Source organism: Callithrix jacchus, chromosome 12 (genome assembly GCF_049354715.1).
Source record: "Callithrix jacchus isolate 240 chromosome 12, calJac240_pri, whole genome shotgun sequence".
NCBI classification, from domain to species: Eukaryota; Metazoa; Chordata; class Mammalia; order Primates; family Cebidae; genus Callithrix; species Callithrix jacchus.
Window position 1 is genome coordinate 80,106,410 of NC_133513.1, and position 13,255 is coordinate 80,119,664.

A 13,255-nucleotide genomic window follows, 5' to 3' on the forward strand; every position below is an offset into this window, starting at 1 on the left:
ATTTTGTGCAGAATGGTAATTAAACACGGTAACCTTTTCTTAGAGAATCATTAAATCAGGGAATGTGTTATATTGATTAAAACATATTAGAATTGATTTTTGACTTTTTTAGGTATTAGAATATTTAAATGATCTGAAACAATACTGGAAAAGAGGATATGGGTATACTATTAACAGTCGATCCAGCTGCACCTTGTTTCAGGATATCTTTCAGCACTTGGACAAAGCAGTTGAACAGAAACAAAGGTAAGAACTTTTTAAGAGATGTCAAGTACATTTTGAGTTTACTATTCAACTTCTGGAAAATGTTTTATGATGAGTAATTATTTCAAAATAGTTTTTGCTTGTGTTTTAAAAAATATTTTAACAGAATGTGATACAAAAGAATTAGATAATGTACATATAAGTTATGAAACATATGAACCTTCTACTTTACCCAAGAACTAGAACATTAATAATAACTTGTATTTGTTTACTTATATGTTTCTCACCTCCGTTTTCCTGCCTCCTTTTGCCCTTCCCTTTCTCCAGAAACTACTGTTCGGAATTTTGTATTTGTTATCTCTTTGGCTCTTTAAAATAGTTTCTATTATGAATGTATTGGTGCCCAAACAATATATTTAGTTTTTCTTGGAATCATACCACTTATTGTCTTTTGGAATTTGCTTTGTTTCCCCCCACCCCCGCAACTTTATGTTTATAATATTCAACATATTATTGTGTATAGCTATAGTTCATTTTCACTATAGTACAATAATGTGAATGAACCATAATTTATACCATCTACTCTTGTCAGTGGGCATTTAGATAATTCCTATTTTTTGCTATTATAAATAGTGTAATAATACAAAATACAAAATAAATAGTGTAGTAATACAAAAATGTATTTTGTTTGTGAATATGACTCTAGTTTGTGGAACTTTCTTGGATTTGTTGGGCATTCAGGAAGGAAAATCAAATTGAGTATTTCGTTTCTTTACCAAAAACTTGTGTGGAGATTTCATTCAAGGCAAGTATCCTTGAAATAGTAGTTAACTTTTTTCCTGCTCAATTTGATGAATGGTTTATAACTCTCAGACTTTATGAGATAATAGATCTTTATTATTTGTTCATGGTTTGTCTTGCTTTGAGATATGAGATATGGTAAACTTAAAACTGTGTCTGGAAAATTTTTAAATCATGTTTGCTATTATATTTTATTCTCAATTTAGTGCCTTAAATAAGAAGTTTATCATTGGTGTTTTATTCAAGTAGTGAGTATTTCTGTATACTGAAAAGTACAAAACATTTCAGAAAGATGACCCAAATATATGGAAACATACAATTTTTATGGATTGGAAAACCCAAATTAGTAACCTGTATATTGAATCGCTGTGTAAATCTCAGTATCTTTTTTTTTTTCATAGAAATTGAGAAGCTAATTCTAAAATATATGCAGAAATTTAAAGGACCTAGAAGAGTTAAAACAATTTTAAGAAAGAACATAGGGACTTACAGTGTCTGACTTCAGAACTTACTATGAACTGTGTTATAGTCAAATATTAATAGATCAATAGGGTAGAATAGAGTCAAGAAACGAACTCAGATATATATGGTAAATTGATTTTTGACAAAGATGCTAAGGTAATACATTGGGGAAAAGGGTAGTATTTTCAACAAATGGTGAAGAAACAATTGGATTTATATCTTGTCAAAAAAATGACACCTAGACCCTTCACACTATACACAAAAACAGATTATTTAAAGTAAAATGTAAAACTGTAAAATTCCTTAAAATCCAGAGACAGTGACCTAAATATAAGAACTAAAACTATAAATCTCTTAGAGGAGAACCTAAGGGTAAATCTTCATGACCTTGGATTAGGCAAGGATTTCTTAGATGTAACACCAAAAGTGTGATCTGCTAACTAAAATTCATAAAATGGGCCAGGTGTGGTGGCTCATGCCTGAAATTCCAGCACTTTGGGAGGCCGAGGCAGGCAGATCACCTGAGGTCATGAGTTCGAGACCAGCCTGGCCAACATAGTGAAACCCCATCTCTACAAAAAATACAAAAATTAGACAGGCATGGTGGTGTACGCCTGTAGTCCCAGCTACTCTGAAGGCTGAGGCAGGAGAATCGCTTGAACCCTGGAGGTGGAGGTTGCAGTGAGCCATGATTGTGCCACTGCACACCAGCCTGGGCCACAGAGCAAAACTCAAAAATAAAAAGAAGTTGATTAAAATGAACATCAGAACTTAAAACCTTTTCCTTCAAAAGATGCTATTCAGAAAATGAGAAGACCAAGCCAAGTATTTGGAAAAAGTATTTGCAAAACATATGTGATTAAGGATTGAATCCAGAATATGCAGAATACTTACAACTCAGACACTAAAACCACCAGTTTTTTAAAAGGGTAGAAGATTTGAAAAGATTTCGCTAAATAAAATGTATGGATGGCAGACAAGTACATGAAGGGTTGTTCACTGTCATGAGATATTGAAGCCACAGTGAAATACCACTAATGAATTCTGTAAATCAGCCAAAATAAAAAAGGGATTGTCGTAAGTGTTGGTGAGATGTGAAGAAATTAGAAACCTCATACATTGCTGCTTGGAATACAAAATTGTATAGATACTTTGGGAAAGTTTGTAATTTCTTCAAAAGCCAAACATGTATCTTTATGACTTAGCAAATTTATTCCTAAGAATCTACCCAATAGAAATGAATATACGCATCTATACATAGACTCATGTGAACGTTTACAGCAAAATTATTCATGATAGTTAAAAACTATAAACAGCTCAAGTCATCATCAACTGATAGATGGATAAACACATGGTACATCCGTATAATGGAATACTACTGAGCAATTTAAAAAGAGCAAACTACTGATAGTCAACCAAATGGATGGCTTTAGAACCATGTTAACTGAAAGAGGCCAGATATGTAAGACTATATATTGAATGATTCTGTTTGTTTGAAATTTCTAAAAAGCAGAAAACTTTCAAGACAAAAGCAAATCAGTGGTGGCCTGGGTCTGGAGGTAGGAGCAGGGATTGACTGCAGATGGGCACAGGGAACCTTCTAAATTAAAAACTTTTTTTTTTAGAGGCAGGGCCTTGCTATAGTGTCAAGCTAGTCTCAAACTTCTGGGTTCAACCAGTCTTCCCCTGTCAGCCTCCCAAAGTGTTGGGATTACAGGCATGAGCCACTGCACCCAGCTGAGCACAGAGAACTTTTTAGAGTGGTAGAAGTTTTCCCAAACTGGACTGTGATGATTACACACACAGCTGTATACATAAAGATATCTAACTCTCTAATTGAAACTGATGAATTTCGTGGTAGTTATGTTTCAGTAAAACGTAATCTGAATATTTAACAAAAGGATAAAGAAAAAATAAAGGAATGATTTACTTTTTGGTAAAAGCGAAAAAAATTTTAAAGAATAGAAAATTCCATTTTTCTGAATTAGTAAAGTTTTTTTTACAAGGCAACACCAAATTGCTTATGACATAATTACTGAAAATGTTTTAAAATTATTAGATCACTTCCCTGCGGTGATGCAGTATATTGGAAAATATTTGAATTTTTTTAAATTAAGGATTTTACAGTGCCATCAGGTCATTATGTTTTAAAGCAGTTTGAGAAATAATTCATATACAAGCATGTCTCAAAAATACTGCAAGTTCAATTCCAGACCACTGCAAAAAAGTGAGTATCACACTGAAGGGAGTCATACAATTTTTTTGGTTTCCCAGTACATATAATAGTTATGTTTACACTATACTATAGTCTAGCAAGTGTGCAGAGGCATTGTGTTTTGAAAAACAATACATACGTACCTTAATTTAAAGATGCTTTATTACTAAGAAATGCTCATGATTGTCTGAGCCTTCAGAATTGTAATCTTTTTGCTGGTGGAGGGTTTTGCCTCAGTGTTGATGGCTGCTGACTGATGAGTGTGGTGGGTGCTGAAGGCTGGGGTGGCTGTGGCAATTTATTATAAAAGAAAACAGCAATGCAGTTTGCTGCATCGGTTGACTCTTCCTTTCACAGAAAATGTCTCTGTAGTACATGATGCTGTTTAATAGCATTTTACCCACAGTAGAACTTATTTCAAAATTGGAGTCAGTCCTCTCAGACCCTGCTACTGCTTTGTCAACTTTCTCAATCCTTTGTTGTCATTTCAACAATACTCATAGTATCTTCACCAAGAATAGATTCCATCTCAAGAAACCACTTTGTTCATCCATAAGGAGGAACTCTTCATGTGTTCCATTTTTATCATGATATTGCAATTCAGTCACATCTTTGGACACCACTTCTAATTTTCTTGCTGTTTCCACCACATCTGCATCTACTCCCTATCATCCATGAGGGTTGGAATCAACCTCTTCCAAATTCCTGTTAATGTTGATGTTTTGATCTCCTCCCATGAATTACAAATATTCTTTAGGGCGTCTATAGAGGTGAAACCTTCCCAGGAGGTTTCCAGTTTACTTTCCTCAGATCCATTAAAAGAATTACTGTCCATGACAGCTATAGCCTTATGAAATTTATTTCTTAAATGAAATCAAAATTACTACTTGATCCATGGGATGCAGAATAGATTTTATGTTAGCAAACATGAAAACAACATTAATTTCCTTGTATATGTCCATCAGAGCTCTTGGATGACTAAGTGTATTGTCAATGAGCAGTCATGTTTTAAAAGGAATCTTTCTTTCTGAGCAGCAGGTCTCAATAGTAGGCTTCAAATAGCCAGTAAACCATGCCGTATAAAAACAGGTGTGCTCTCATCCAGGCTTTGTTCCATTTATAGAGCACAGACAGAGTAGATTTAGCATAATTCTTACAGGCACTAGAATTTTTGGAAAGACCAGTGAGCACTGGCTTTAGCTTAAAATTATGAGCTGCATTATCCCCTAACAAAAGAGTCAGCCTATACTTTAAAACCAGACATTGATGTTCTAAATGGTATCTTCTTCCAAAAGAAGGCTGTTTTGTCTTACATTGAAAATCTGCTTAGTATAGTGACCTTCAATTATCTTAGCTAGATCTTCTGGATCACTTAGAGTTTCTACATCAGCACTTGCTGCTTCACCTTACATTTTTATGTTATAGAGATAGCTTTTTTCCTCAAACCTCATGAGCCAACCTCTGCCAGCTTCTAACTTTTCTTCTGCGGCTTCCTTACCTCTTAGCTTTTATAGAATTGAGGAGAGTTAGGGCCTTGCTTTGTCTGGATTACGCTCTGACTAAGGGGAATGTTACAGCTGTTTGGATTTTCTACTAGACCACTGAAACTTTCCTCCTATCAGCAATAACATTCTTCCACTTTCTTATCATCCATGTATTCACTGAGTAGCACTTTTAATTTCTTCAAAGAACTCTTCCTTTGCATTTACAACCTGACTTATTTATCCAAGAGGCTTAGCTTTTGTCCTGTTTCAGCTTGGCCTTCATGGCCTTCAGAAGGACATCCCTTCCTCACTAAGCTTAATCATCTCTAGCTTTTGAGTTAAAGTGAGAGATATGTGAGTCTTGCTTTCATTTGAACACTTTGAGGCCATTGTAGGATTATTAATTGGCCTAATTTCAGTGTTGTCGTATCTCAGGGAATAGGGAGGCTAGAGGAGAGGGAGGAGGATGGAGAATGGCTGGTCAATGGAGCAGTCAGAACATATACAACATCTATTGGTTAGGTTTGCCATCCTGGGTGGGGTTCATGGCACCCCCAAACAATTCCAAAAGTAAACATCAAAGATCACTGATCACGGATCACTGCAACAAATGTAATAATCATTAATAACTTTGAAATATTGTGGTAATTACTAAAATGTGATACACAAAGTGAAGCACATGCTGTTAGAAAAATTACACGAATGGCCTTGCTTAACTCAGGCTTGCCACCAACCTTCCATGTGTGGCAAAATGCAGTATCTACAAAATACAATAAAATGAGGTAATGCCTGTATCATATACAGTTTACCTACTTAAAGTGCACAATTCAGTGTTTTAGTATATTCACAGAGTTGTACAACCGTCACTACTCCCACTTCAGGACATCTTCATCACCTAAGAAAGAAGCTCTGTGTGCTGCGCATTAGCAGTCACTCTCCATTTACCCTCACTCCGCCATCCCCTGGCAACCACTGATCTATTTTCTATCTGCATGGATTGGCATATTCTGGACATTATATATAAATGGAATGATACAATATGTGGTTCTTTGTGACTGGCTTTTTTGTCTAGCATCATGTTTTCAAGGTTCTTCCACATTGTACAAGTAGCAATAGCATGTGTCATTCTTTTTCGTGGCTGAATATTTATTTGTATGACTATACTATGTTTTTGTTCATCTTGCTTATTTTCTTATAATTTGCTTATCTCACCTACAAATAAGTTACAGAGAGAAAATGCAACTAATTGAGCACTCCATTTTTGTTAGCTAGTAGCTGATTGTATTTCAATATACTGAGAAGCTGATGAGGTGAATTTTCATGCATGACTTGTGGCAGCAGGTGCAGTTCTGTGGTGTAGAGGCAATATGATGTAGTAGGCAGATACTTGGATTTGGTTTGATTCCCAGTCCTGCTTTATGGATGCTGCAGATTCCTCACTTTGGAAAAGAGGAATGAAGATTGCCTATCCCTAATTTGAAAATTGGAAATGCTCCAAAATCCAAAACTTTTTGAGTGCAGACATGATGCTGCAAGTAGAAAATTTCACACCTGACCTCACGTGATGGGTTGTAATTGAAATTGTTTCATGCACAAAATTATTGCCTTTATGCTATGTGTGTAAGGTGTATATGGAACATAAATTAATTTCATGCTTAGACTTGGGTCGCATCCCCAAGATTATGTACATGTAAATATTTCAAAATCTGAGAAAATTTGAAATCCAACAGATTTATGGTCCCGAACATTTTGGATAAGGAATGCTCAACCCATACCTCACCTGACTCATAGAATTGTGATAATCAAGTGAGATAATATTTATTAAAGCACTTAGTATAATATGATATGCAGACATGGTATTGATATTATATATGAGAATTCTCTGGCCCAAACATGTCATTTGTGTCTTTTTCAGATATTTAAACACCCTTCCCCTCTACCACCCCCGCCACCTCCAGCAATTGTTCAAATAATGAAAATAAGTACTTTGTGAGACTTACTCTTTTCAAACTTTATGGTCTCATTTATTAAACTAACTTCCTTTTCATTGCAAGATGGAAACATTTTTACTTCTTTTGGATGATTATGCCACTATTTGTGGATTGAAAAGAAAATTCATTCAGCAAAGCAGCTACTATGTTATATGTCAGGCATTGATGACTGAGGCAAAGTCATCGCACTATGGCTCTTACAATCTAGAGAAAATAAAAACGTTTTATAAAAGCCATGTATAATGATTTAACTGTTTATGTAAAATTGCGAAACGATATAAGAAGTTAAAAAGGAAGGAGAGTTTGACTGTTTAAGACAGGAAATCATTTTGGCCAGTGCCTCTTGTTCTAACTGAGGAAGGACTCAACAAACACTGTTCAGCAGTGAGTGATGGTGAAGACACTGGCAGGTGGTTTCCCAGCAGTAGGTATCTGTACTAAAAGACTGATGAGGATTTTGAAAGATACTTATTTCGCTGAATCAAGATTAGATCTTAAAATAGGAAAGGAAAAGAAACTACACTTTGAGACTTCTGTAAGATTTCTCTTCTAAAAACAGATTTACCAACACTGTAAGCAATACCACTGAAGAAAATTAATCTATGCTCAGTAAGGATCAAGTAAGTTTTTTTTTAATTAATAGACTTTTAAAAGTAGTTTTAGGTTCACAGCAAAATTGAGTAGAAAGGACAGAGTTCCCACGTACTGCTTTTCTCTGCACATCAACAGTCAGGCACCAGTGTGCTAAAATAATACTATTTTAATAGATTTTTAATTTTATAGATATTTTAAATTTTATAAATTTAATAGATTTTTAATTTTATCTTTGTATTTTTCCCCATCTCTTCTACCAAAACATTAATCTTTTTTTTTTCATGCATGAGTTAAAATCCTTTTTTTAAATTTGGAATTAGAGTTTACGAACAAGTATTCTGACATTCATATTTTCTGATGAAATGACTTTCACTTAATTCCCAGATTCCCAGGCTGTTTTTTGCTTTCTCCATCCTACCCCTACTCGTTGTTGGAATGTTAATATGTATACAGGTTGTATTTTTTTTTTATATTAACATTAAATCAGAAACATTCTTCAGTGCCACTGAATCTTTTTTTCAACAGAATTTTAACAGCATGGTTTTACTTTATGGAAAAAAGAAGATTGCAAATAATTTGCAAGTGTTAATTTTTCAGGTAAATATAACCAGCCCTTGAAATTCAGCTCCTTGAATTTTATTAGGAACTTGACTTTTATTTTCCTTTTTGCACCATCACTATAGTGATGGAATTAAAGTCAAAACCAGCAAATTCAAGCAGATACTGCTATTTAAGCAGCTTTGATTAGAAGAGCAGAGTGGATTTACGGAAGAAATGAGATATCTGTAGATTTTATTCTGCTGTCTCCTTCCCCATATCTCTGTTAATATAATCTTTTTAGATTTGGGGAATTCAACAAGTTACTTCATGTTATCTCAAAGTAAGATTTATTTTGAGTCTATAATTACTTGCCTCATGAGAGCTTCCATTTTAAATTAATTACCCTAAAATATTTTTTACTGTTACTAACTACCTCAACTTTCAGTGTTAACCTTTTTTTCTACCTTTTTGTAGGGTTTCAAATCATTGATATTTTCAGATCTCATAATCTATAAGGTATGGCTTTTTAAAGCTCTGTAGTCCCATGTTTTAAAAGATGGCAGCATTGAGATAAATGTGTAGTGGCACCAAGTGATTTTTTTCGTCATTTGGTCAGTTAGCCCATTTAACAGAGGAAACTTGTTTCTTTGAAGTTCTTAGAAATGTATGCCAATTCTAGGTCTTTTTGTTAACTTTCTAAAGTCACAATTTCATAGAGTTTAGCCAGGGATATCAGGAATCTTTTCAGTGCCAGGAATCTCTTTAGTGTTGAAAGGTACTGGCTAAATGCTTTCTTTTTCTTTCTTTCTTTTTTCTGGAGTCAGAATCTCGCTCTGTCCCCCAGGCTGGAGTGCAGTGACACAATATTGGCTCACTGCAACCTCTGCCTGCCACCTTCAAGTGATTCTCCTGCCTCAGCCTTCCAAGTAGCTGGGATTACAGGCGCTTGCCACCATGCCTGGCTAATTTTTGTGTTTTTAGTCAAGATGGGGTTTTGCCATGTTGGCCAGGCTGGTCTTGAACTCCTAACCTCAGGTGATCTGCCCGCCTTGGCTTCCCAAAGTGCTGGGATTACAGGTATGAGCCACCATCCTCAGCCACATACTGGCTAAATATTAATAAGTAAAAGTTTGTATAACTAGCCTGACTGTATGCTAGTTTCAAATGTCCAGCTTCCTTTTGAATAGACACTTTTTGACTATTGCTAGATTGTAGGTCTACCAAGTAGTTATTCCTTATTTCTGCATAATTATTTTCCCTCTGTACATCTTTTTTTAAACTTATTCTTGTTGAATTGTATACAGCTTTTTAAGAATCACTCTCAAATCTATTGTTATATCTGTTCTTGCCATAGTTGGAGAGTATACCTACTCTGTGCTGACCCCAACCGTAGAACTGAGAGGCAAATCTTATTTCAGTTATTATTTTTAAAAAAGAAACCTCACACAAAACTCCACAACTTTTGATAACCATTAAATCAGTGGAATAGGCTGTTTTGTGAAGTAGTAAGTTTTCTATTTTAGAAGTATGCTAGTTGAATCTGGATAACTGTGTCAGAGATTGTACAGAAGAAATGCTTCTACCACCTAAGAGGTAAGAAAATGATTTCATGGTTCCATAAAGGCCCAGTTCATTTCAATTCAGCAAGCAGTTTTTGAGCACATACAATGTGCGGTCATAGTGCTAGGCTTTGGGAATATGTGAACATGTATAAGAAGTTATACCTCGGGGCGCCAAGATGGCCAAGAGGAGGCAACTCTGAAGCGCAACTCCCAGCGAGTGAGATGCAGAAGGCTAGAGATTCCAAGGGAGATGCCAAGTTCCTTTTGGTGGGACTGGTAGGACAGTGAAAATAGCCCAGGGAAGGTGAGCTGAAGCAGGGTGAGAGTAGCCCAGGGAGGGTGAACCAAGACAGGACAGGGCATGTACCCACCCAGAAAGTACAGCTGGCTTGGAGGGTTAGGGACTTCAACCCCTCAGTGCTCTGATTCGGATTCTGTGCTTCCTTCATCCCTCCTGCAACCCACGGTCCGCAAGAGCCCCACTGGACTGAGGACACCTCGGGTTGTCCATGCAAATCTGAGTGACAGCCCTGGCCCACCTAACAACCACAAGTTGTCAGCACAGACCTGGGCTGAAGTTTGGACTAATGCCAGCAGGATGGAACTATCCATCCCACAGAAAGAGGCAGAGTTGAAAGCAGGGAAACAGGCCATACGGCCTGGTAGGTCCCACCGCCACAAAACCCAACAAACTGAAGCCTGCACACCAGAGAGTTTTGCAGCAAATACACCAGTTTGACCACAACCAGGAAGATCAAACTCTGGGAAGGAAAGATGCCTGCCATTGGGAAGGCAGGGCTAATCTCACCTGCATAAACAAACTCCAGGAGAAGGCCACCCAGCAGCCTGACTGAATCTGGGCAGCCCAGCAGTGCCTCTACAGGAAAAAAAGGGAAAAAAAAGGAAAAAAACCTCATACAGGAGATACAGCTCCAACCTCAACAGAAAATACATCCACTCAGAGATTCCTCCCAAAATCACCAACTTCAAAGATCAAAGGGAGATAAATCCATGAAGATGGGAAGAAATCAGCACAAAAAAAGATGAAATCATCAAAGACCAGAACACCTCTTCTCCTGCCAGGGATCACAACTCACCAACAAGGGAACAAAACAAGACAGAGAATGAGTTTGACAAATTGACAGAAGCAGGCTTCAGAAGGTGGATGATAACAAACTTCTCTGAGTTAAAAGACCATGTTCTAACCCAATGCAAAGAAACTAAAAACCTTGAAAAAAGGTTAGATGAAATGCTAACTAGAATAACCAGCTAAGAGAAGAATATAAATGACTTGATGGACCTGAAAAACACAGCATGAGAACTTCATGAGGCGTACACAAGTTTCAACAACCGAATAGATCAAGCAGGAGAAAGGATATCAGAGATTGAAGATCAAATCAATGAAATAAAATGAGAAGTTCCTTTTGCTGGGACTGGTAGGACAGTGAAAACAGCCCAGGGAAGGTGAGCCAACGCTTACCTTTTTTAGAGAAAAAAGAGTGAAAAGAAATGAACAAAGCCCCCAAGAACTATGGGATTATGTGAAAGGACCTAATTTACACTTGATCAGCATACCTGAATATGACAGGGAGAATGAATCCAAGCTGGAAAACACTCTTAAGGCTAGTATTCAAGAGAACATCCCCAAGCTAACAAGGCAGGCCAACATTCAAATCCAGGAAATACAGAGAACACCACAAAGATACTCCTCAAGAAGAGCAACCCGAAGGCACTTAATCTTCAGATTCACCAGGGTTGAAATGAAGGGAAAAAAAATCCTATGGGCAGCCGGAGAGAAAGGTCGAGTCACCCACAAAGGAAAGACCATCAGACTCACAGCAGATCTCTCAGCAGCAACCCTACAAGCTAGAAGGGAGTGGGGGCCAATATTCAATATCCTTAAAGAAAAGAACTTTCAACCCAGAATTTGATATTCGGCCAAACTAAGCTTCATAAGTAAAGGAGAACTACAGTCCTTTATGGACAAGCAATTGCTGAGAGATTTCATCGCTACCAGGCCTGCCTTACAAGAACTCCTGAAGAAAGTGCTACACAGGAAAGTAACAACCAGTACCAGCCACTGCAAAAACATACCAAATGGCAACGACCAATGATGTTGTGAAGAAACTGCATCAACTAATGGGCAAAACAACCAGCCAGTAACAAAATGGCAGGATCAAATTCAAGCATAACAGTATTAATATTGAATGTAAATGTATTAATATTGAATGTAAATGGCCTAAATGCCCCAATTAGAAGACACAGACTGGCAAACTGGATAAAAAGTCAAGACCCAGCAGTGTGCTGTATTCAGGAGACCCATCTCACGTGCAAAGATTCACATAGACTCAAAATATAGGGATGGAAGAAGATTTACCAAGCAAATGGAGAGCAAAAAAAAGGCAGGGGTAGTAATCCTAGTCTCTGATAAAACAGGCTTTAAACCAACAAAGATCAAAAGAGACAAAGAAGGACGTTATATAATGGTAAAAGGATCAATGCAACAAGAAGAGCTAACTATCCTAAATATATATGCACCCAATGCAGGAGCACCCAGATACATAAAGCAAGTTCTTAACGACCTACAAAGGGACTTAGATTCCTGCACAATAATAGTGGGAGACTTTAACACTCCACTGACAATATTGGACAGATCAATGAGACCGAAAGTCAACAAGGATATCCAGGACTTGAATGTAGATTTGGACCAAACAAACCTAATAGATGTTTATAGAACACCCCACCCCAAATCCACAAAATACACATTCTTCTCAGCACCACATTACATTTATTCTAAAATTGACCGCATAATTGGAAGAAAATCACTCCTCAGCAAATGCAAAAGAATGGAAACATAACAAACAGTCTCAGACCACAGCACAACCAAGTCAGAACTCAGGATTAAGAGAAGCACTCAAAACCGCACAATCACATGAAAACTAAACAACTTGCTCCTGAATGACGAATGGATAAACAATGAAATGAAGGCAGAAATAAAAATGTTCTTTAAAACCAACAAGAACGAAGACACAATGTACCAGAATCTCTGCAACACATTTAAAGCAGTGTCTAGAGGGAAATTTATAGCAATAAATGCCCACACGAGAAACAAGGAAAGATCTAAAATCGACAACACCCTATCGTCAAAGTTGAAAGAGCTAGAGGAGAAAGATAAAAAGAAACTCAAAAGCAAGCAGTAGACAAAACTAAGATCAGAGCAGAACTGAAGGAGATAGAGACACAAAAAACCCTTCAAAAGTCAATAAATCCAGGAGCTGGTTTTTTGAAAAGATCAACAAAAGAGACCACTACTAGACTAATAAAAAAGAAGAGAGAAGAATAGAATAGATACAGTAAAAAACGATAAAGGGGATATCACCACTAATTCCTCGGAAATACAAA

The 13,255-nt window shown here is 36.7% G+C and overlaps 1 protein-coding gene across 7 annotated transcripts in view; it reads left to right on the forward strand.

Annotated features, from left to right (window-relative positions):
• The window catches only part of MINPP1 (multiple inositol-polyphosphate phosphatase 1), a 71,002-nt gene that overhangs the window by 10,194 nt on the left and 47,553 nt on the right, over positions 1 to 13,255 (forward strand). For 4 of the 7 annotated variants that reach the window (XM_078345963.1, XM_078345962.1, XM_035268399.3 and 1 more), the window contains exon 4: positions 113 to 246. The exons of 1 other annotated variant lie outside the window; for it this stretch is intronic. In XM_078345963.1, the coding sequence (XP_078202089.1) occupies positions 113 to 246 (134 nt within the window). Of the gene's footprint in view, positions 1 to 112; positions 247 to 531; positions 883 to 910; positions 2,058 to 13,255 lie in introns of those variants that run through there. 2 more of the 7 variants (XM_054243071.2, XM_054243072.2) reach the window with 2 other exon arrangements.